Source organism: Salvelinus sp. IW2-2015, linkage group LG5, assembly GCF_002910315.2.
Source record: "Salvelinus sp. IW2-2015 linkage group LG5, ASM291031v2, whole genome shotgun sequence".
In the NCBI taxonomy this organism is placed as follows: domain Eukaryota; kingdom Metazoa; phylum Chordata; class Actinopteri; order Salmoniformes; family Salmonidae; genus Salvelinus; species Salvelinus sp. IW2-2015.
The window spans coordinates 27,667,886-27,691,995 of NC_036844.1; the positions used below are offsets into that span (position 1 = coordinate 27,667,886).

Genomic DNA, 24,110 nt, shown 5'->3' on the forward strand with positions numbered 1-24,110 from the left:
GGAGAGGTAGAGAGAGAACAAGTGAGATGGCGGAAGGGGAGAAAAACATCTCAAGTCCTGCTTGCATGTCTTCCTACCCTTTTATCACTCTCCTGTTTTTCTCATTTAGGTCCAGTCTATTTTTGTCCCTCTTGAATTTCCACAAGGACGCCAGGGCAGGAAGGATAGAATGAGAGAGCGCTAGAAATAGGAGCCTCTTTCATAGAACTCAGCAGTGCTACAAGATCCAGTGGAGGATGGATGGCATTTATGCTTTTTTTATTTGTATTATTTGGTGAAGTTTTCACGTGGTACATTTTCACAACGCTTAGTACAACACTCAAAACAGATCATCAAAAAGGCAGCTGTTTCAACACTGTAAGCACATTTTAAATTCACTATGTAAAACACACACAATCATACAGTCACTTTTTCACCAAACTCAATCGGTGTTTCATCTAGAAATACATGTTTCATATTGCAATACATGTTCATATAAAGTAATTGATTTTCACAATGCGATGCTCACATTGCTTTTGATTGTTTTCTCATTGTTGAAATACATTTGACTATTACTTAATCCGACTGCTCTTAATTGATAATCGCTAAACCATTTGGTAAACCTATAGATTTTAAATCAGTTTGTCTACAACAAATGTTGATAACTACATAATGAAAATGTATGTTTATAAAGTATGCTATATATACTCTAATGTACTATTATGATGACTATTATGATTTTACTTCACAGTGAGTAAGAAAATAAATAATATTGACAAGATCAGAGATATACTGTATGTAATGCATCCCCTATACACTAAAACATGTATCGCAAAATAAAGTTGCTGGCCAATACAGTACTGTAATATATGGCATTACAGTAACATAGCAGGGGTTTGTATCCAAATGGACAACAGTGAGTACACACATTTTTGTATGTGACCCCAGTGGGAATCAAACCCACAACTCTGGTGCTGCTAGTGCCGCTWGTGCCATGCTCTTACTAACTGAGCCACACAGGACTACTACAATACTTAAGTACAATACTGTAAAATACAATACATAATACAATACCGGTAGTAGGTATAGGATTGCCATCCCCATGAGCATGCCATCCTCCTCCAGTCCATGGTTGAGGCATGCATTGACAGCAATTCAGACCTATTTCAGGCTTGGATTCACCATGCCAAAAGGTTTTCCCCCAGGTGCATGAACAATGAGGACATTTACTGAAATGTTGATGAGAACCTATGGCCAAATGCTCAAGACAGGCTTGATGCAAACTAGTTCCTGCTAAACATTTATGTTTCTTTCATTGATATCAGTTGTTTCATTTGATTACAATAAGCCCAGTTATATCCAAACAATACATTTAATTTTTGCATCAATGATTGTAATCTTGAATGATCACACCTTTTGATCACTCATGGGAAAGAAATTATGGAAAAAATGTTAAGTCTTTTTTTATGGGTAATGCAAGTGTATTGCATAATGTGAAAAAGGTGTAATGTACTGTAATTTACAGTACTGTAGCATACTACATTCTAAGGGCAATTTTGAAACATGTATTTTTTTCTATTGGATTAAATGGTTGTTAAAACAATTAGATATCACACAATGGGAGGCAGGTAGCCTAGCAGTTAAGAGCGTTGGGCCAGTAACCAAAAGGTTGCTGGTTCGAATCCCCAAGCTGTCTAGTGGYAAAATCTGATGTGCCCTTGAGCAAGTCACTTCACCCTAATTTATCTGGATAAGAGCATCTGAGTAAATTATGTTGTCTTTTGGTGATTTAAATAAATGTTCTAATGGTATTTCAGAGTAAACTTATTTTGTGGATCAATGGTTGCATGTTGAAAGATGTCTCCAAACAAAATTAATGCACAATAAAAGGTTTTAATATAAGACTTGTTGTGTTACCAGCTTGGATCACCACATACTTGTGAAAATAGCACCAAAACGATTGTAAAAAACTGTAATATCATTCTTGTCACACCCTGATCTTTCACCCGTCTTTGTGATTGTCTCCACCCCCCTCCAGGTGTCGCCTATCTTCCCCATTATCCCCTGTGTATTTCAACCTGTGTTCTCGGTTTGTCTGTTGCCAGTTCATCTTGTTTGTTCAAGTCAACCAGCAGTTTGTGTCTCAGCGCCTGCCTTTTCCAGTCTCTCTTTTCTCTCCCTCTTGGTCTTGACTCTTGCCTGTCCTGACTCCGAGCCCGCCTGCCTAACCACTCTGCCTGCCCCTGACCCTGCCTGCCGACCTGTACCGTTGCCCCACCTCTGGTTTACTGACCCCTGCCCGCCTTGACCTGTCTATTGCCTGCCCCTGAGCCTGCATGCCGCCCGGTACTGTTGCCCCACCTCTGGTTTACTGACCCCTGCCCGCCTTGACCTGTCTATTGCCTGCCCCTGTTGGAACATTAAACTATTGTTTATTCGATATGGTCTGCATCTGGGTCTTACCTTCATACCTGATCATTCTAGTTGATATATTAAAGGGTACATCTGTCAGGTTTGTGTGTGTCTGTGTGTGCGTGCGTGCGTGCGCAAATGCAGGCACATTCAGGCCTGTGGCTCATTCTGAGCTGCTGATTGTGTGACAGGCGTCACAATGTACGTCAGAACTGTCCCTGACTCTCATCACACAATGGAGAGAATAAGGGAGAGGCAGATGGATAGAATGACAGTGTCTAAATGATCAGTAAAAMACAAACACTTCAAAATATATTTTAATAGAGTTGCTTTTGATTGGTATCCAAATACATCGACAACATGAGAAAAATACATTGACAACAAGAGGAAAATACATGAATAATCTCCATTACTCATTCAGTACAGTAGCTAATGTACTGGATGTAATTTTTWAAAATCTAATACAGAAATCAGAGTTATATAATATATGAATGTACAGCATACAGTGTGTTATTGGTACACTGGTAATACACARGTTTCACTCCACTTTAAGAGTCATATATAGTCAATAGATCAGTCAAAACACAGTATGTGAACAGCACATATATTTCCACATTATTCTATACAAACACTATTGTGTAATATAATCATTTAATTTCTAAAACATAGAAATCAAACCTTTACTCTGCGGTAGACAATGCCACTTTAATGTGTACTTTGACACTAAAACAGAAGTCTATCGATTGATAACTGCTGAAAGACAACCCATTATGATTTTCAAACCAAAATGTATCCATTCAACAAAATAAGACCAAGTTGACCAATGTGTAGATCAATGTATAAAACACTATCTTTATAGAATAAAACCAAACAACATTGCTGTGGTCTGTTACATTTTTAACATTTGATATTTTGTGCTCAAAGAAGCCTTCTTCCTCACTATGAGTGAATATAAACATGGCACTATAAATGACCTCTATCATGAGGTTACTCAGCAATCAAATGTATTCAAAGTAATGCATGTACAACTGAATCATCAGAAAACAGTATTATACAATATTGAATTGTAAGTATCTTAAATATGTATTGGAGAATATACATTTTCACCGTTTTGAATATTTTGTATAGATGTTGCACATTCAGCTTTTACAGGAAAAGCTTGAAATATGACAATATGCCATACTGAACGAAGTAAGTCACAGACTTATTTTAGAAGAGGGTCACGCAGGTTTCCATCTGAAATGAAAGAAAACAACAGACAAGAGTTAATTTAGTTCAGCAACCAATATTTATCACACTGAAATCTTAGTAGTGATGCATCTTATACTGTAAAATATCAGATGAAACTATGAAAACAATGTATGTGCCAGTGGTAAAATGGCCTGTTCTCTTATCAATATATTAGCATGACAAAAATGTCCCGCACCTTGGTGGAAGCTTTGTGAATGTATGGTTGAGTGGGAGTTGATACAACTCAGGTTGTCTCCCCGAGACGGGTTGAAAGAGGCATCTGCCTCAAACACAGATTCCATGGTATCCAGTTCCTCCAGAAGGGACTGGGCATGGGGCAAACCGATGGTGGGAGCCGGATGGACAAAGGCAGAGGCACACTCCTGAGAGGCTGTGAGAGCGATGGCTGATGATGGTAGCGACAATAGAGGCTCCACTGACACGTCCGTATCCATCTCACTCTCAGATGACTCCTCCATGTCTCTCTTAATCCCTGCCCCGACGGCCATCATAGCTCCACCCACTGCCATGTAGTTACACTGCGTCGACTGGACGCTACAGAAGTGGTTTACACCAATTGAAGATTCACCCTTGAAGAGGCTGGGGTTACACCTGCTCACTGGGGTGAGTGGCCAGCATGGAGGGGAGGACTTAAAGGAGGAAGAGGGAGGAGAGGAGCATGAAGAGGGGGACAAAGGGAAAGTTGAGAGCTCCTCAATTAGGCTCTCTAGAGCCATACTCTCCTCATACAGAGAGATATCCTCTCGGCTAAGGGGCGGGTCTAGCCCCCTCCAGGGCGGACACTCAGCTCCGCAAGGAGGAGAGGGATTCTGGGATGTGGCCTGAAGACTGGGTGAAGACGAGAAGGTGGGTGGGGTTATTCTGGGGAGAAGAGGGTCACAATAGAATCCCTCAGCTAAAGAGCTAATATATTTAGCCAAGAGAGAAATGTCCTCCCTCTCTCGCTCCTGCTCTTTCTCCGTGGAGAAGAAGGAGCAGGGAGGATGTGTGGGGGAAGCCTCTGGAGTTAGGAGGAGCTCATTCAGAGGACCACGGAAGGGCCTGTGGGGAACATCCACATACAAGGGACCACTAATCTGTGGCAGGCCCATGATGGAGCATTCATCTCCCCCAAAACTATTGGTGGTGGGGGGCAGCTTTCCACGGGGCTCTGCCGGGAAGAGGACCTGAGGATGCTCGGAATAGAGGACCTGGGAGAAGGCTGGTGCACTATGTGCTGGGTTAATAACCTCATGGGCCATTGGGCAGGACACAGCTGCATTGAAAGAATCAAAACTGAGTTGCAGTTTCTCCACAAAAGGAAAACTTCCACTAGCAAGATGAGGGGTATACGGGGGAGTGCATGCACACTCCCCCATCTGTTGAGGGTGGGGCATAGTAAGAGGGGCGAGGGGCTTGGTGAGGGAGGAGGGGAGGGGTTCTGACATATTGGTTAGGTGAGAGGTAATTCTTTGAGTCAGAATATCAGACTTAGTGTCAGTCAGTGAGGCAGAAGTGGTTGGTCCAACAGAGAGAAGGCTGGTCTTTGGTTCCCACTGGTGTTGTCCTCCATGTGTCTGGGGGAAGTTCTCTTCATCCAGAGACAACAGACTGGACCGAGGACCATAACCAACTGGCTGCATGAGCACCTCACAAGAGCTCTGCTGGCGTATTGAACACGCCTCTGACTCACTAAGAGAGAGAAAGAGAGAGAGAGGAAAAGAGACAATAATTATTTATATCTCACATATACTGTATAGAGGTCATGGTTAAAGGTAAGAGCCAAACGACACACTGGTGTTTCATAGCAGCGTAGCTGTGGTACCTGATGATGTAGTTGTGGCAGCTGATGGTGTTTTCGTCGATGTTCAGCTGGAGGACCATATAGAGCCAGACCCATGAGTGGTCTGCTGCCTCCACCTGCACCACCATGTCCACCTGCCTCCCCTCTCCTTCACTCACTACAGAGACAGACACATTCCCATATTCAGCTCTCCTCACTGGTCTGTCTTCCTCACGTGTTTGTATTGTTAGTTGTGTTATGTTAGACTGTATGTTAAGTGTCTGCGGTTGAGTAGTTGTGTTATTGTGGATGTACTCACATAGGAGACAGTGCTGTGTAGAGGCATGGGAGAGATCCCTGGGATGGACCAGGCTGTACCAGGAGCGAGAGCGTAGAAACTCCACATCGTAGCCCAGGTACACACTCACACTGGAGGGAAAAGGGAAGATAGAGTTGATAACATACCCCATGTTCTCATGCCTATACACTACCAAAACAGTGTTGTACTTCAGAATTAACCAGGCTCATTCTTACCTGTCCTGGGCATCCCAAAGCCTCATGTCCCTGTGGTGTTGAGAGTGGAAACAAGCCAGTAGGAAGGACTGCTCAGGGGGTGGGGTGAGGGGGGCACTCTTGGCGATTGTAAGGTAAGGCGTTTTTGTCTTCAGAGGGGTACAGAAACACACCCATACTGGGTTGGAGGTCCAGTATGCAGAGACAGGGCAAGGTGGGGTGAGGCAGCGAGCTRTGACTAGCATCAACTTGTTCTCCGCACCCTGTCGCCGGATGAACTTTGTAGTATTGAAGCGACATCGAAATAACTTGTCTGGAGGAGGAGAAAAAGGAGAAAGGTTTGAAATTGATGTCATCTGTTGTCATTATAAGATATATATACATTTGAGGAACAGTTATATAAATGACATTTAATTCGTAAAGTAAGGTCTTGGTTGTGTTTTGATAGATGACGTCACCATAGTCTAGGATAGGATGCAGCAGTTGGGTTACTAAGGTATTTCTAATGGATCCAGTAAAACAATTATTAGATTAGTGATGAGAGATCTATACCTGTGTCAGTAGTGGTCATCGGTAGACCTGCAAGGTTGCTCCTTATGACAAAGTGGTCCATAGGATCAATGATATCATACACACTATCACTCTGGGCAACCAGGTCCACCTGAATGAGAAAAACAGGTTGCATAACATTGAATGAGACTTTCATAGGCCTATGCACAATACTTTCAGTGTATGATTTGTCAAAGTAACAACAACAGCCACATGTTTTCAGCTTCGGGCTACTCACCATGCAATGCCCGAGGTGGTCTGCGACGTTGTCTGATAGATACAGAAGTTTTCCATCGCTTGTTAGGAGTATCATGAAACCTGACAATTCGTGCATCAGCCCTGACAGCTCCTGAAACAATATTAAGTCCGTGGTCTCGTCTTGAAGAGCGTCTGTTTGGCAAAGAAAATAAAAGGTCTAACATTAGTTGTAAATATCGTCACTGAGACAAAAAGCATGAAATAAATTGTAGTATTTGCATTTTTTTCAACAGGGATCATGTTCATCCTAAATATGACTAGTGTTATGCATCCAACAGATTGGAGTCACGCGCATTTGCTCGCTACAACAGACTAGTACCATGGACAGCGCCAAACATTTTCAGAACTTTAGACAGCGCAAGACGTGTATGGACATTATGTAAAAATCCATAACAAATCAAACTATTAGCCAACAAATAAATCAGTAGATCAACTTCTACATTACAGTGCTTGATAGGATGTAGTGGTTGTCGACCATGCACGTTAAACTTCAGTGCACCTGGTGATTAAAACCACAAGACAAAAAGCAAACTTCGTGTGACCATATTTGAAATAACAAATAGGTTAAGCCTACCTTGAGAGAATAATACAGACTTGCGGGTGTACATGCAGGCAAGTGACATGATGTGTAGGTAGGAGAGTCGAGCTTTGTCCGAATCAGAAATGGGCAACAGTTCCTTGATGTTCTGAATCTCTGCGTTGATTTGATCCCTCCGAGCCTTTGAGGCTCCTTTTGTGGACCGATACATTGTCGCGTGCCTGTCTGAAACAGGTGTCTGTTCGGYGTTTGAGAGGATTGCAGAAATCGCGGAGTTGTTCTGTCTCACTACTTCATCCTGATTCGGGCGCTGTAAATTGACAACGGAATTGTTAGAATGAATAAGAGTAGTTTAATAGCTGAGTTTGCATTGTCAATTCATTGTAATTTGTCTCCCCGTGAGCAAGGAGCTGTTATGGTGGCTGACTATGTTGACTTGTTGCGTCGTGATTATAAAGTACATGAACGAGGATGTTCTTTATATAGGCTGATGGTGGGGTGGAGGGGTGCTGAGCAACCATACAGTAGATAGGAATAGAATGTGAACGGCGATGGGAGGGGGTGATTAGCATTGAGGACTGCCTGCTGTATGATAACTCTCTCTCTATAAAGTGTCATAGAGAGAGAGAATGTGTGTGTGTCGATATCACCTATTTTGTTGTGTGTGTGTGTGTGTGTGTGTGGTGTGTGTGTGTGTGTGTGTGTGTGTGTGTGTGTGTGTGTGTGTGTGTGTGTGTGTGTGTGTGTGTGTGTGTGTGTGTGTTAACCAAAGCACGTGCAGTAAGTGTTGTCTCCAGGTGAACAAGCAAACGCCTACACACTCCCTTCCCTTCTCTCTCTGGTGAGAATTCAGCCTTGTACATGTTCCTTGCCTCTTTATTTGCCTTGGTTGTTCAGTTTATTTTTAGAACATGGACTTGTGTGGATTGTTTTTATTGTAATGATACACTCTATTTTTATCTGATTCTCTTCTTAGAATGAGTTGGAGGTCTGCACCAATTACAACGAAAATACAAGGGGTCAAGATTACATTTGTTAATTTGTCATTTTAGATGTGGAGTTACATTAGAGTTAAGATATAATAGGTATTTTAGTCAAACAGTATACTCCATTCAGATAATAATATTTTGTATACTTTTTTTTACCTATAAGTAAACTAAAACCACAAATGAGACTACAGCCACACACATTTTCACTTAACTGATATACAACATGCCTGACTCCAACATCCTGTTGATAGTCCTTCATAATACCATATCACTACACTTAAGACCAACTGGACTCTCCTTGAATTGTAAACCATTTTTTAAAATCAGATGACATCAGATAGATTGAAATTTTACTGGCTTCAGTTTGGTCCGGGCCCATGGGACAGAGAGGGAACTGCTGTTTGACATCCTGGGCTCCCTGTGGTAATGGATGTTTTTATCGTGGGTGGTGTGGCCATCTGTTGAAACCACAATGGTGTTGAGATATGGAGCATCTATATTCTCACTGATGGTGCAGGACTTTGATACAACACAGAATTTGATTTTCCCAACTCTTGAATTGCTATTTTTGCTATTTGTGTATAGAGACATTTTCACATGCAGAGGTGTTGTCACACTCTGACCTTAGATATCTATGTTTTCTTTATATTTTGGTTAGGTCAGGGTGTGACGAGGGTGGGTATGCTAGTTTTTGTATTGTCTAGGGTTTTTGTAGTTCTAGGGGTTTTGTACGTCTAGGTATTTGTATGTCTATGGTGGCCTGATATGGTTCCCAATCAGAGGCAGCTGTTTATCGTTGTCTCTGATTGGGGATCATATTTAGGTAGCCATTTTCCCTTTTGTGTTCGTGGGTTCTTGTTCTATGTTTAGTTGCCCGTCTGTACTATTCATATAGCTTCACGTTTCGTTTTATTATTTTTGTTAGTTTGTTCAGTGTTCATTCTTTAATAAATAGAATGTACGCATACAACGCTGCGCKTTGGTCCGATTCATACGACGAACGTGACAGGTGTTGGAGAGTTGTTCTTTAACTCAGCATTTATTTCCCTCTCTATCTGCATTCATCAATCACAAGGTGCTTGTCTCTTGTTAGTCTCCATCTCCATCTCTTGCTTGTCTCCATCTATGTGTGACCATGGCAACAATACTACTGTTACTTAGTAACCACATTGGTCCACAAATAAATTATTATTCTCAAAGACGCCATTTAAGCTGGTAGGTGATAACCACACTTTATTATTTAGAGGTGGATTGCAGATAAAGGCAACTATTTTGTTCGAAATATAAAATATGATTATTGGATATGTAATTAAATGTATTGTAGGGCGATGTGGTTACATGGACAACTGCCATATCTTCATCATTGGTTGAGTTTAGGAGAAGCACAGTATGATTTTTATAGAAGTTATGTGTAACACGGCCAAACATTTCATTCCATATTGTTCCTCTGTAGAGTTTTATCAGGTAATGATGACGCATTTGTCTCCTGTCATGATATGATTACATTTTCTCTAATGATATTCAAAATTGTATAAACAAGCTAAATGTAAATAAATATAAAATCAGTGTTTCGCTCACACACACTGTCCTACACTTTTTTGAATTTAAATAAAACGATGATTCATTTCCTCTTTCATTCATGCATTTCCTCTCTCATGTCAGAGCCCTTCTCCTAATGGACTGGTGATGACTAGGGATTCACGAGGGGGTGGAGAGAAAATAACTCTCGACCTGATCCAGCTCAATTTCCTCCTCTCTGGACAGAAATATACAAATACAGTTGAAGTCYGAAGTTTACWTACACCTTAGCCAAATACATTTTAACTCAGTTTTTCACAATTCCTGACATTTAATCCTAGTAAAAATTCCRTGTCTTAGGTCAGTTAGGATCACCACTTTATTTTAAGAATGTGAAATGTCAGAATAATAGTAGAGAGAATTATTTCTTTCAGCTTTTATTTCTTTCATCGCATTCCCAGTGGGTCAGAAGTTTACATACACTCAATTAGTATTCGGTAGCATTGCCTTTAAATTGTTGAACTTGGGTCAAACGTTTCGGATAGCCTTCCACAAGCTTCCCACAATAAGTTGGGTGAATTTTGACCCATTCCTCCTGACAGTGCTGGTGTAACTGAGTCAGGTTTGTAGGCCTCCTTGCTCCCACACACTTTTTCAGTTCTGCCCACAAATTTTCTATAGGATTGAGGTCAGGTCTTTGTGATGGCCACTCCAATACCTTGACTTTGTTGTCATTAAGCCATTTTGCCACAACTTTGGAAGTATGCTTGGGGTCATTGTCCATTTGGAAGACCCATTTGCAACCAAGCTTTAACTTCCTGACTGATGTCTTGAGATGTTGCTTCAATATATACACATAATTTTCCTACCTCATCAGCTATCTATTTTGTGAAGTGCACCAGTCCCTCCTGCAGCAAAGCACCCCCACAACATGATGCTGCCACCCCCGTGCTTCACGGTTGGGATGGTGATCCTTGGCTTGCATGCCTCCCCCTTTTTCCTCCAACATAATGATGGTCATTATGGCCAAACAGTTCTATTTTTGTTTCATCAGACCAGAGGACATTTCTCCAAAAAGTACGATCTTTGTCCCCATGTGCAGTTGCAAACCGTAGTCTGGCTTTTTTTATGGCGGTTTTTGGAGCAGTGGCTTCTTCCTTGCTGAGCGGCCTTTCAGGTTATGTCGATTAAGGACTTGTTTTACTGTGGATATATATACTGTTGTACCTGTTTCCTCCAGCATCTTCACAAGGTCCTTTGCTGTTGCTCTGGGATTGATTTGCACTTTTCGCACCAAAGTGCGTTCATCTCTAGGAGACAGAACGCGTCTCCTTCCTGAGCGGTATGACGGCTGCGTGGTCCCATGGTGTTTATACTTGCGTACTATTGTTTGTACAGATGAACGTGGTACCTTCAGGCATTTGGAAATTGCTCCCAATGATGAACTAGACTTGTGGATGTCTATCATTTTTGTTCTGAGGTCTTGGCTGATTTCTTTTGATTTTCCCATGATGTCAAGCAAAGAGGCACTGAGTTATGAAGTTAGGCCTTGAAATACATCCACAGGTACACCTCCAAATTATGTCAATTAGCCTATCAGAAGCTTCTAAAGCCATGACATAATTTTCTGGAATTTTACAAGCTGTTTAAAGGCACAATCAACTTAGTGTATGATTAAACTTCTGACCCACTGGAATTGTGATACAGTGAATTATAAGTGAAATAATCTGTCTGTAAACAATTTTGGGAAAAATGACTTGTGTCATGACAAAGTAGGTGTCCTAACCCAACTTGCCAAAACTATAGTTTGGTAAACAAGAAATTTGTGGAGTGGTTGGAAAACGAGTTTTAATGACTCCAACCTAAGTGTATTTAAACTTCCGACTTCAACTGTATCTTTATCCACAGGAATAAATATGCCTAGAGACCAATTTCAAGTCGGCATAGGTTAATATAATATGTTGGCAATGAAGCTGTAGTATCATTGGAATATGTTGTGAGGATATAACAATTTATTCTAGATGTGTAATTATATGTATGTATACAAATGAGTCATTGTAAAGTGTCAACAATATTAATAATATAACCTTTAAGTCCTCACTGGGAAGCTAATTCATGTTCAGGACAAACTTAACAATGTACGTTCATACTCTCCCTCTACCTCAGACTGAGACTGCTCTGTGAACCCTGCCGCCCATGTCATGGCACCCTGTGATGAAATCCCTGTCCAATCCAGGTGTGCCCTGACAACATTACCCCCTGTACTACACAGCACCACACCCATAAGATTACCCCCTGTACTACCCACCACAAAACATGACCCCTGTATTACCCACCACCCATAACATTACCCCCTGTACTACCCACACCCATAACATTACCCCTGTCTACATACAAACGTAACATTCCCCTGTACTACTCACCACCCATAACATTACCCCCTGTACTATCCACAATATAACATTACCACCACCCATAAGTGTACAATGTTCATTCATCCTCTCCCTCCTACCTCAGACTGAGCCTGCTCTGTGAACCCTACCGCCCATGCCATGGCACCCTGTGATGAAATCCCTGTCAATCCCAGGTGTGCCCAATACAACATTACCTCCCACACCCATAAATTAACCCCCTGTACTACCACCACCCATAACATTACCCCATGGAACACCCACCACCCATAACATTACCCCCCCTATCTACTCACCACAAATAACATTAGCCACCACCATAAGATTACCCCTTGTAGTACCCACACCTATAACATTACCCCTGTACTATACACACCATACATTACCGCCTGTACTTCCACCACATATAACATTACCCACCACCCATAGAATTACCCCTGTACTACCGCACCACCCATAAAAATACACCTGCACTACCCACCACCATAACTTACCCCCTGTTACTCTATCACCAGCCATAACATACCCCTGTTTTAGCTATTACCACCAATAACATGACCCACCACCCATAGGATTAATCATTTTACTACCACCACCACATAACATAAACCCTGTACTACCCACCACCCAAAACATTACCCCTTGTAACTACATTACACCCATAACATTACCCCCTGTACTACCCATCACCCAAAGTACACCCTGTCTTCAATACACCACCCATAAGTTACCCCTGTACTACCACCACCATAACATTACCCCCTGTACTACCCACACCCATAATATTCCCCCTGTACGTTACCACAACCCATAACATTACCTCCCTGTTAACTACTCACCACATATAACATTACCACACACCCATAAGATTACCCCTGTACTACCCCACCACCCATACATTACCCCTGTACTACCTACCAGCCATTATATACCCCCTGTATACCCACAACCATAACATTACCCCCTGTATACTCTACCACATATAACATATACACCACCCATAAGATTTACCCCTGTACTACCGACCACCCCCATAGAGTACTCCCCTGCTACTACCCACACACCCATAATATTACCCCCTGTACTACACCCACCACCCTATCATACATTACCCCTCTGACCTACCCACCACCACAAGCACAGTTCTGCTCCCCCCTGTACTTACCCTCAACCAAGCCATATCTATCATATCAGCATCCCGCCGTCGACCAACTACGTCACCAAAAACACTCTACCCCTTCAATTACCCATACCACCCAAACATTACCCCCAATGTCACTGATCCACCAACATATAACATTTACCCACCAGACCCATAAGATTGTTACCCAATGTTCGATTCATCCTCTCCTTACCTCAGATGAGCCGCTCTGTGGAACTAACCTACCGCTCCATGCCATAGGTCGCACCTGTTGAATGGAAATCCAACTGTTCCAACTCTCCAGGTGTGCCCCATAAGACAGACACATTACCTCCCAAACACCCATTAACATTACCCCCTCGCTCACCTACCTCACCACGATGTAAAGAATACGACCCGAGCATTTCATACACTATAGACTCCCAACCCTATACAACACTTACTCCCCCTGCTACTACCATCACACCATAAACATTACCCGCATGGAAACACCCCCACACCGCATAACATTACCCCCTACCTACTCTACACAAATAACTCATAGCCACCACCCATAAGATTGTACCCTCTGTCAGTACCCACATACCTACTAACTAATTACCCTCGACTACCTACACCACCCATAAACTTACCGCGCCTGCTACTATCCCCACTCAGCATATTATAACATTACCCACCACCCATAGAATTTGTACCCCTGTACTACTCACCACCCTCAAAATACACCCTGCGAACTACCCACCACCCATTAACATACCCCCTGTACTCTACACCACCATAACAATTACCACCTGCTACTATTCACCACCAATAACATTACCACCACCCATAGGATTACCATATTTACTTACGGCACCAACCCGAATAACATTAACCCCTGTACTACCCACCACCAGAACCATTACCCCTAGTGACACATACGTGATACCACCCATAACATTGACCCCCGTACCTACGCCATCACCAAAAGTCACACACCTGCTACTTTCCACCACCCATAAACAGTACCCCGTGTACTACCCACCACCCATAACATGAACCCCCTGCACTACCCACCACCCATAATATTTACCCCCTGTTGTTACTACGACCACCACATAACATTTAACCCTGTACTACTCTCACCACATCTATATAACTTAACTCTAGCCATCCACCCATAGATTACCCCCTCGTACTACGCCACCAGCCCATAAACATTACCCCCTGTACTACCGACCAGCCATTATATTTACCCCACTGTACTACCCACAAACCATTAACATTTACCCCCTACTTACCACCACATATAACATTACCACCACCCATAAGATACCCCCTGTACTACCCACCACCCATCAACATTACCCCCATGTACTACCTGACCAGCCATTACTATTACCCCCTTCACTACCCCACAACCCTATAACATTACCCCCTGTTACTACTCACCTAACATACAGTGGCAGCACAAAAAGTATTTTAGTCAGCCACTGCAATTGATGCCAAGTGCTCTCCCAAATTAAAATAGCCAGAAGCGCCTGTAATTTAATCATCATAGGTAAACACTTCAACTATGACAGACAAATGAGAAGAAAAAATCCGGAAAATCACATTTGCTAGGATTTTTTATGAATTTATTTGCAAATTATGGTAGAAATAAGTAATATTTGGTCATAAGCAAAAAGTTTTATCCAATACTTTGTTATATACCTCTTGTTGGCAATGACAGAGGTCAAACTTTCTGTAGATCTTACAAGCTTTTCACACACTGTTGCTGTATTTTGGCCCATTCTCTCCATGCAGATCTCCTCTAGAGCAGTGATGGTTTTGGGCTGTTGCTGGGCAACACGGACTTTCAATTCCTTCCAAAGATTTTCTATTGGGGTTGAGATCTGGAGACTGGCCTAGGGCCAACTCTCAGGACCTTGAAATGCTTCTTTACGAAGCCACTCCTTCGTTGCCGGGGGTGTGTTTGGGATCATTGTCATGCTGAAAGACCCAGCCACGTTCATCTCTTCAATGCCCTTGCTTGATGGAAGAAGTTTTCACTCAAAATCTCACGATACATGGCCCCATTCATTCTTTCCTTTACACGGATCAGTCGAGCCTGGTCCTTGGCAGAAAACAGCCCCAAAGCATGATGTTCCACCCCATGTTCACAGTAGGTATGGTGTTCTTTGGATGCAACTCAGCATTCTTTGTCCCTCCTAAACACGAACGAAGTACCAAAAAGTTTATATTTTGGTTTCATCTGACCATATGACATTCTCCCAATCTTTTTCTGGATCATCCAAATGCTCTCTAGCAAACTTCAGACGGGCCTGGACATGTACTGGCTTAAGCAGGGGGACACGTCTGGCACTGCAGGATTTGAGTCCCTGGCGGCGTAGTGTGTTACTGATGGTAGGCTTTTGTTACTTTGGTCCCAGTGCTCTCTGCAGGTCATTCACTAGGTCCCCCCGTGTGGGTTCTGGGATTTTTTGCTCACTGTTTTGAGATCATTTTGACCCCACGGGGTGAGATCTTTGCGTGGAGCGCCCAGAACGAGGGAGATTATCAGTGGTCTTGTATGTCTTCCATTTCCTAATAATTGCTCCCACAGTTGATTTCTTTCAAACCAAGCTGCCTTACCTATTGCAGATTCAGTCATCCCAGGCCTGGTGCAGGTCTACAATTTTGTTTCTGGTGTCCTTTGACACTTCTTGGTCTTGGCCATAGTGGAGTTTGGAGTGTGACTGTTTGAGGTTGTGGGACAGGTGTCTTTTATACTGATAACAAGTTCAAACAGGTGCCATTAATAAGTAACGAGTGGAGGACAAAGGAGCCTCTTAAAGAAGAAGTTACAGGTCTGTGAGGAGCCAGAAATCTTTGCTTGTTTGTAGTGACAAATACTTATTTTCCACCATCAATTGCAAATAAATTCATTAAAAATCCTACAATGTGATTTTCTGGAATTTTTTTCTCTCGTTTTGTCTGTCATAGTTGAAGTGTACCTATGATGAAAATTACAGGCCTCTCATTCTTTTTAAGTTGGAGAAACTTGCACAATTGGTGGCTGACTAAATACTTTTTGCCCCACTGTATAACATTACACCACCCATAAGATTACCCCCTTTTACTACCCACCCACCCCATAACATTACCCCCTGTACTACCGACCACCCATAATATTAACCCCTTGTACTACCCAACAACCCATAACATACCCCCTTGTACTACTCACCACATATAACATTACCACCACCCATAAGATTAACCCCCGTGCTACCCACCACCCATAAGCATACCCCCTTGTACCTACCTTACAGCCATTATATTACCCTTCCAACTACCACACAACATTACCCCCTTTATTACCTACCACCTATAACATTACCCCCTGGACTAACCTCCACCCATAACATTACCCCTTGTACTGCCCACCACCCATAGCATTATCCCCTGTACTATCAACCACCCATAATATTACCCCCTGTACTACCGACCACCCATAATATTACCCCCTGTACTACCCACCACCCATAACATTACCCCCTTGTACTACCCACCACCAACACCCATCTGCTTCTTCCCCTGCCCACCTACATAACGTCTGTGCCTGGACTTCCTGCCTCTCAGCTCCCACACTGAAGATGTCACAGAGGAATGCCCAACACTCTGGTACAAATACACCAAAACATACTCACACATGATCTCACATGCAAACACACACTCTTCACTGCCCATTCTAATGTAAGGTATGAGTAAAGAATTTATTCTGTAATATTCTTGTTTTTTTACTCAAGTGAATCAGATTCAGGCTTCTGTTGTTTCTGCCACTATGTGGAGACATTGAGGCACTGATACTTCAGTCCACACTATGTGTGTGTGGGGCAAAGCTGAGAAAAACTTGTTTGTGTGAAAAAGAACATGAAGCGAGAATAACATCAATTTCTCAAAATAATGATTTAAGTAACAGATAACTGTGAATTATGTCTTAGGTAAGGGATAATTCTACAGTGGAGCATTCATGTAATGTCAACCTTTTGAACATGAATATGTTAAAGTGAGAATAACATCCATTTCTCAGTGGAGCATTCATGCGTCAACCCCTTTTTCGATGAATGTGAACTCTTGCACAGCTACAGAAAAAACATTCAAGTTTGGTTGATATGTGACTGCATTGTTGATTTGAACCCTATTGTTGATTTTTGGTTGACATCTGGGTTAAAATTAGACGAAAAGACTGTGCATGTTGATGACCTCATGCAAATTCTACCAACTAGCCACATTAATGGAACACGTTGATAAAGTGTGTTTAAATGACAAGGAGACTGAGGCTCTATTCAGTCTGTATCACTGAAGTGTTACAGATGTCAGATAGAGATGTAAAGGTAATTTCCTATTGAGCCGACATCTGCAGCATTTACCATGAATGCAGTCACCTCTAAAGCGGGAACATTGCCTTTAAATTCAGGCTGTAAAGCTGAACTTCCGTGATGTGGATTGAATAGGGCCCTTTATTGACTCAACCAATTTACCAACTTTTAAGTTGGTACGCTGTAGGCTATACATTTAAAAGWCATTTAAACCCGAAGTTACAGTAATTTGGCAATTTACATTAAGATATTAATCTATAATAACTGCAGATATAAATATACTCCAATGTGGTAGTATATAGAAACAGTGTCCCTTGTATTGTAATAGTGCTCTATGGCTTTTAATTCACTGTATTGTAAATGCATTTATCTGTCTGTACTGAAAAGCAAACGTGACAGAGTAAAAGAAAGAGTTTGAAAAAAGGTCAGCAAAGAACCCATTAATGGGCCTTAATTAAGCAGAATAGAACCAATTGATGGACCTTAATTAAACAGAATAGAACCCATTAATGGGCCTTAATTAAGCAGAATAGAACCAATTGATGGACCTTAATTAAACAGAATAGAACCCATTAAGGGGCCTTAATTAAGCAGAATAGAACCAATTGATGGACCTTAATTAAACAGAATAGAACCCATTAAGGGGCCTTAATTAAGCAGAATAGGAGGTAAGGCCACCAGAAGGAACACCATTCATCCAAATGTTGGTTTCATTTCTTTTAATTTTAGTAACATGTCAAAACAACCGTAAGATGTAAAAAAAGAAAAAACGACATCCTTGATGGAGAGAAAGAGAACAGTATAACATGGGTTGAAATGGTAGCCTTGAATGGATGTTTTTATCCATTTCCTTGGTAACAAGATAATGTCCCTCTATATAACTTAGCTAGTCTTCTGTGCAGCAACAGACTATTGAAAATATGGTGAAGAGGCTAGATACCAACTATGGTGAACACAAGGTGATAGGTTAATCTGTTAATATAACTGTCTGGGAATATTACTGATTGAACTGTCTTAAACTATTGTGATGTTCCCCGTGTGCCAGCCATATGCACCCTGTCCCAGTGTGCCAGCCATATGCACCCTGTCCCGTGTGCCAGCCATATGCACCCTGTCCCAGTGTGCAGCCATATGCACCCTGTCCCAGTGTGCCAGCCTATGCACCCTGTCCCAGTGTGCCAGCCATATGCACCTGTCCCGTGTTGCCAGCCATAGCACCCTGTCCAGTGTGCCAGCCATATGCACCCTGTCCCAGTGTGCCAGCCATATGCACCCTGTCCCAGTGTGCCAGCCATATGCACCCTGTTCCAGTGTGCCAGCCATATGCACCCTGTCCCAGTGTCCCAGCCATATGCACCCTGTCCCCGTGTGCCAGCCATATGCACCCTGTCCAGTGTGCCAGCCATATGCACCCTGTCCCAGTGTGCCAGCCATATGCACCCTGTCCCACCCCCAATGTGTGCCAGCCCATATGCACCCTGTCCCGTGTGCCAGGCCATATGCACCCTGTCCCAGTGTGCCAGCCATATGCACCCTGTCCCAGTGTGCCAGCCATATGCACCCTGTCCCAGTGTGCCAGCCATATGCACCCTGTCCCAGTGTGCCATGCGTGTGTCCTTGTGTGTGTGTCAGAGGAGTCTGGTAAAGGGAGGGAATAATGTCTGGAATGGAATAAATGGAACAGTATCAAAAACAAGTTTGACTCAGTTCCATTTATTKAATTCCAGCCATTATAATGAGCCTGTCCTCCCATTTAAAGTGACACCAGCCACCACTGGTGTGTGTGCATGTGTGTGAGGATGTGTGTGTGGTGACTCACAGAATTATGGAAGAATGGTTTTACAACTAGCTTTTCCCCGGGCAGTTGTTTTAAAGATACATAGTAGTATAGCAGTAATGAGTCTGAGGAATGTTTTTGTCTCATGTCCTTAACAGTTTTCCTCTTCTCATTTCTCTCCCACTCTCTCTCTCATTACTCCATCTCTCTCCTCAGAAGGTGTAAGGTCCTACAAAGACAGACAGTCGTAGAGCAGAGCTGGTCTGGTAGCTGATGAGGGGGTTGACAGACACCATCTCCAGATCCAGGGTGTACTCTATTGGACCGGTCACAGCACGGGCCAGGACCAGCACAGCACTGATGTTGTTCATTTGCTGTGAAAAGATAGAGGGAGGTGTAGTGGCATTGTGTGAGTGTGCAGGACTGAATCATAATTTTAACTCAGTATTCTGTCTTCAAAACCAGTCGTTTTTGTTCCCCTACTACTGCAGTAGGCAGTATTAGATGTTAGGTCTTGGTAAGTATTTTTGTGTAATATGCAGACTTCTAGACATTCTAGACATTCTGTTTTCTTCTTGACATGCATCCAACCCTGTGGTCTGGTATAAGACCATGTATGGCTGAGATTGGGACGCATTCTCACCCTGACTCATAAGTCAACACTGTAGCCTTTAACTCCAAGTATTACAACACACAGGGATATTCAGTAGTTGGTGTCTCTACACTCTTAGAAAAAAGGGTTCCGAAAGGGTTCTTTGACTGTCACCATAGGAGAACCCTTTTTGGTTCCAGGTAGAACCCTCTGTGGAAAGGGTTTTACCTGGAACCCAAAAGGGTTCTTCAAAGAGTTCTCCTATGTGGATAAGAGTGTAGTGTAGTGAATGAAACTGGTATACAGTTAACACATGTAGTGGAGCGAAAATAGTTGATACTCTTAGAGCTGCCTGTATCTTCCACCCACTCACCCGTATGTAGAATTCCCCATTGTGGTCCCCAGAGCGGATGCGGAAGGTGTTGTAGACTCCAGGGTAGACGCGGGTGGCCTGGATCTGGAAGATGTCTGAGGGGACAGAGCGCTCTGAGGTGATGCTCATGTAACGGTGGACGATGGAGAAGGGGAGGTCACGACACTCAGGCTTGATGACCGGGCAAACACAGCGGCTAGAAAGACAGGGAAGAGGGGGTTAAATAACCTGTCTAGTGCTGTCCGTGTGTCATTTCTTGGAGAGATTTTTAGACTATATGAGGTTGTGTGATAGTGAGGTTATGTTACTGAGTCTGAACGTGTGGAGGAGGATGCTACTCACTTGTCAGACAATAGGGCTCTTGTCAGCACATAGGGCTCTCGACAGAGGTTGGAATCGGTGCACTGATAACCCCCATGGATGTTAATACAGGTCTGGCCCTCTCCACACTGGTCTTTGTCTGTTTCACACTCATTCACATCTGGAGAGGGGGAGAGAAGGAGAGAGGGAGATGGGGAGAGATGGAGGGCAGAGGAGAGAAAGAAGAACATGGAGAAAGAGATATCATAACTTCTCACATTTGTCAGTTATAAATAGCGTATTCTAACAATGTTTACCTTGGCAGAGTCTGGTGCCCTGTAGCTGGTACCCCTCTGGACAGATACAGGAGAACCTCCCTGGATCGTTAACACACTGGAACTGGCACATGTAACTGGAGTAGCTGCACTCGTCTACATCTGCACAGAGAGCAGGAGCGACAGATAGATAGAGAGAAAGACAGTCAGGGAAGGGCACAGATGTAACTGAAGGGCTGGATTTTAATAACCATCAGCATTCTTTGTTTTCATGTTGGAAACCCTACAGCAATATAGACTGACAAACAGAAAATAACCAAGGAGAAAATCAGGCCCTTTACCATTGCATGAGTGTCCGTCTGGTCCCAGCTCGTAGCCCGGTTCACAGCGACAGAGAAAGGTGCCATACGTGTTGTAACATTTCTGCTGACAGGGGGCGCCCATCTCACACTCGTTCACATCTTGAGTTGGATATTGGATGTTGTAGGGTTAGGGTTATGTTGTAGTAGGGTGAGTGAGAGACCAGCAGGCAGAGAAGAAGAACAAACAGTAACCATCATCAGATATATTGTGAGGTAATGAATTCTAGTTAAGTGTTTGAAGTTTGGATTTCAGCTGAGTTTCTGCCAGTTTTACTCATATAAAAGGGACTTACCCACACATGAATGGTTGTTTCCAGCCAACTGAAACCCAGGCTCACACTCACAGGAGAAAGAGCCAGGTACGTTTACACAGCGATGCTGACAGTACCTGTATCTACACTCATCAATGTCTGCGAGGAGAGGACGAAAGAGAGGATGTAAGATTCTGAGGTTGCGTAGAGGAGAGGATGAAAAACAAACAAAGTAAAAAGCCTCAGAGGAATAAAGAAAGTGAAACATGAGGTAGATAATGCTGTCTCACCCACACACTCAATACCAATTTTACTGTATCCATCTGGACACTGGCAGCTGTAGGTGCCCACAGTGTTAACGCACTGCTGGCTGGGCTGGCAGTCATGAAGATCGAGTACACACTCGTCCATGTCTGAAAACACACACACACACACACACACACACACACACACACACAACACACACACACACACACACACAACACACACACACACACACACACACACACACACACAGTGTAACCTTTGACTCAGTAGAAAAAAGAGGGCAGGCGAGGTGTTCATAGTGAATCATTCCACCCTGATCCTGTTCTTACTCACAGTGCTCACTAAAATAAACCAACACATACACACTCACACCGTCCCTTCTCCACTCAACACTTATGGCCAGCCTTCCCAGTCTCTGTCCAGGCTTGTGACTCACCCAAACATCCTCCCCCTGGCGTCACCACACAAGCCCTCCCGCTGGCTCACCTACACTGCCTTCACCCTGGGCCATACCTACACAGCCCGTTCCTTGGGCCTTACCTACACAGCCCTCCCCCTTGGCCTCACCTCCACAGCCTTACCCAGGGCCATACCTACACAGCCGTTCCTTGGGCCTTACCTACACAGCCTCCCCCTTGGCTCACCTACACAGCTTACCAGGCCAACCTACACAGCCGTTCCCTTGGGCCTTCCTACACACCCCCCCTTGGCCTCACCTACACAGCCTACCCAGGGCCTTACCTCACAGCCCTCCCCCTTGGGCCTTACTACACAGCCTTACCCAGGGCCTCACCTACACAGCCTTCCCCTGGGCCTCACCAACACAGCCCTCCCCCTGGGCCTCACCAACACAGCCTTCCCCCAGGGCCTCACCTACACAGCCTTCCCCAGGCCTCACCTACACAGCCCTCCCTTTGGCCTCACCTACACAGCCCTCCCCTTGGCCTCACTACCAGCCTTACCCCAGGGCCTCACCTACACAGCCCTCCCATTGGCCTCACCTACACAGCCCTCCCCCTTGGCCTCACCTACACAGCCTTCCCCTGGGCCTCACCAACACAGCCCTCCCCCTTGGCCTCACTTACCAGCCTTCCCAGGGCCTCACCTACACAGCCTTCCCCTGACACACAGCCCTCCCCCTTGGCCTCACTTACACAGCCTTCCCCCAGGGCCTCACCTACACAGCCTTCCCCTGGGCCTTACCAACACAGCCTCCCCCTTGGCCTCACTTAACACCAGCCTTCCCCAGGGCCTCACCTACACAGCCTTCCCCAGGGCCTCACCTACACAGCCTTCCCCCTGGGCCTCACCTACACAGCCTTCCCACTGGACTTTACCTACACAGCCCTCCCCTTGGGCATTGTAGCCTACAGGACAGGGGCTGAAGGCCTCGTTGGACTCCATTGGCAGGATGGCCACTGATTGGCTGGATGGTTCAGGGGCGGTGATGACAGAGGCAGAGCGTGGGAGACACAGGTAACCACCATAGTGGTTAAAACACTTCATCTCCCCCTGGCAGGCCTCCACAATGGTCTGACATTCATTGATATCTGAGAGATGAGGTAAGAGAGAAAATGAGTGAAAGGCAAATTACGGAGATGGAGAYAGCAAGAGATGAGGAGGAATGTGTGAAAGTGCAAACACGTGAGGAGTAAAAAAAAATCAAATGAGGGTTGGTGATGAATAGAACTGACAAAGGAAGCTTATTTACCATGATATTTTGGCTGTGACACCATCAGATCATAAGCACAGTGACATAACTTTCTCACACATCACTCTCTCTAACATTACAACCAAATTAATCCACCCACCTTTACAATGCTGACTCTCAACATCCCACTCATAACCATCTGTGCACTCCTGAGAGAGAGAGAGAGAGAGAGAGCGAGAGAGAGAGAGAGAGAGAGAGAGAGAGAGAGAGAGAGGTTGCAATGTTGACTGTATGCACTAAAGTGCCAGAGCATGCATGCACATTTACAATATTAGAAGAGGGCCTGACTCAGGTACATGTGGAATGAGCATTGTTATCGAGAGGTGGAAATGTTGCAGGGAGAGAGGCATAAAGTGGCTTTTAGAAGAGAGAGTGAAAAACTGAGCAATGAAAAAGTAACAAGCAGGAAGAGGAGAAGTGAAGACTGACTCATCCTTACCATGAGGCTGTCACCTTCAGGAGGCGATTGAGACTTTGTATGGTGGAAGAGGGACAAACTCACACACACACATAACACAAATGTTCTCCGCATACTACACAT

General features: G+C 43.9%; 2 protein-coding genes across 2 annotated transcripts; both read right to left on the minus strand.

Moving 5' to 3' along the window:
- Positions 1–3,595: 3,595 nt before the first annotated feature.
- Positions 3,596–7,627, minus strand: LOC111963702 (neuronal PAS domain-containing protein 4A-like). The gene is made up of 8 exons (XM_023987206.2): positions 7,299–7,627; positions 6,705–6,856; positions 6,470–6,578; positions 5,939–6,230; positions 5,724–5,833; positions 5,447–5,582; positions 3,818–5,313; positions 3,596–3,627 (listed from the first exon to the last, which is right to left on the minus strand). The coding sequence occupies exons 1-8, from the start codon at positions 7,471–7,473 to the stop codon at positions 3,596–3,598; spliced, it is 2,502 nt and encodes an 833-aa protein (XP_023842974.1). The 5' UTR covers positions 7,474–7,627.
- An 11,522-nt stretch (positions 7,628–19,149) lies between these two features.
- Positions 19,150–24,110, minus strand: efemp2b (EGF containing fibulin extracellular matrix protein 2b). The gene is made up of 10 exons (XM_023987911.2): positions 24,009–24,110; positions 23,670–23,718; positions 23,196–23,408; positions 21,882–22,004; positions 21,634–21,750; positions 21,320–21,439; positions 21,021–21,140; positions 20,746–20,884; positions 20,404–20,599; positions 19,150–19,812 (listed from the first exon to the last, which is right to left on the minus strand). Exons 1-10 carry the CDS (start codon positions 24,108–24,110, stop codon positions 19,651–19,653), a joined length of 1,341 nt encoding a protein of 446 aa, XP_023843679.2. The 3' UTR covers positions 19,150–19,650.

Bases quoted from the DNA above. Each gene is read 5' to 3' on its own strand.
- efemp2b (XM_023987911.2), bottom strand. From the start codon at position 24,110: ATGTGTAGTATGCGGAGAACATTTGTGTTATGTGTGTGTGTGAGTTTG. The intron at 21,141-21,319 runs GTAAAGGGCCTG...CTCTCTGTGCAG, and splicing joins AGACGGACACTCATGCAATG to ATGTAGACGAGTGCAGCTAC. The intron at 20,885-21,020 runs GTAAACATTGTT...CCCCCTCTCCAG, and splicing joins GGGCACCAGACTCTGCCAAG to ATGTGAATGAGTGTGAAACA.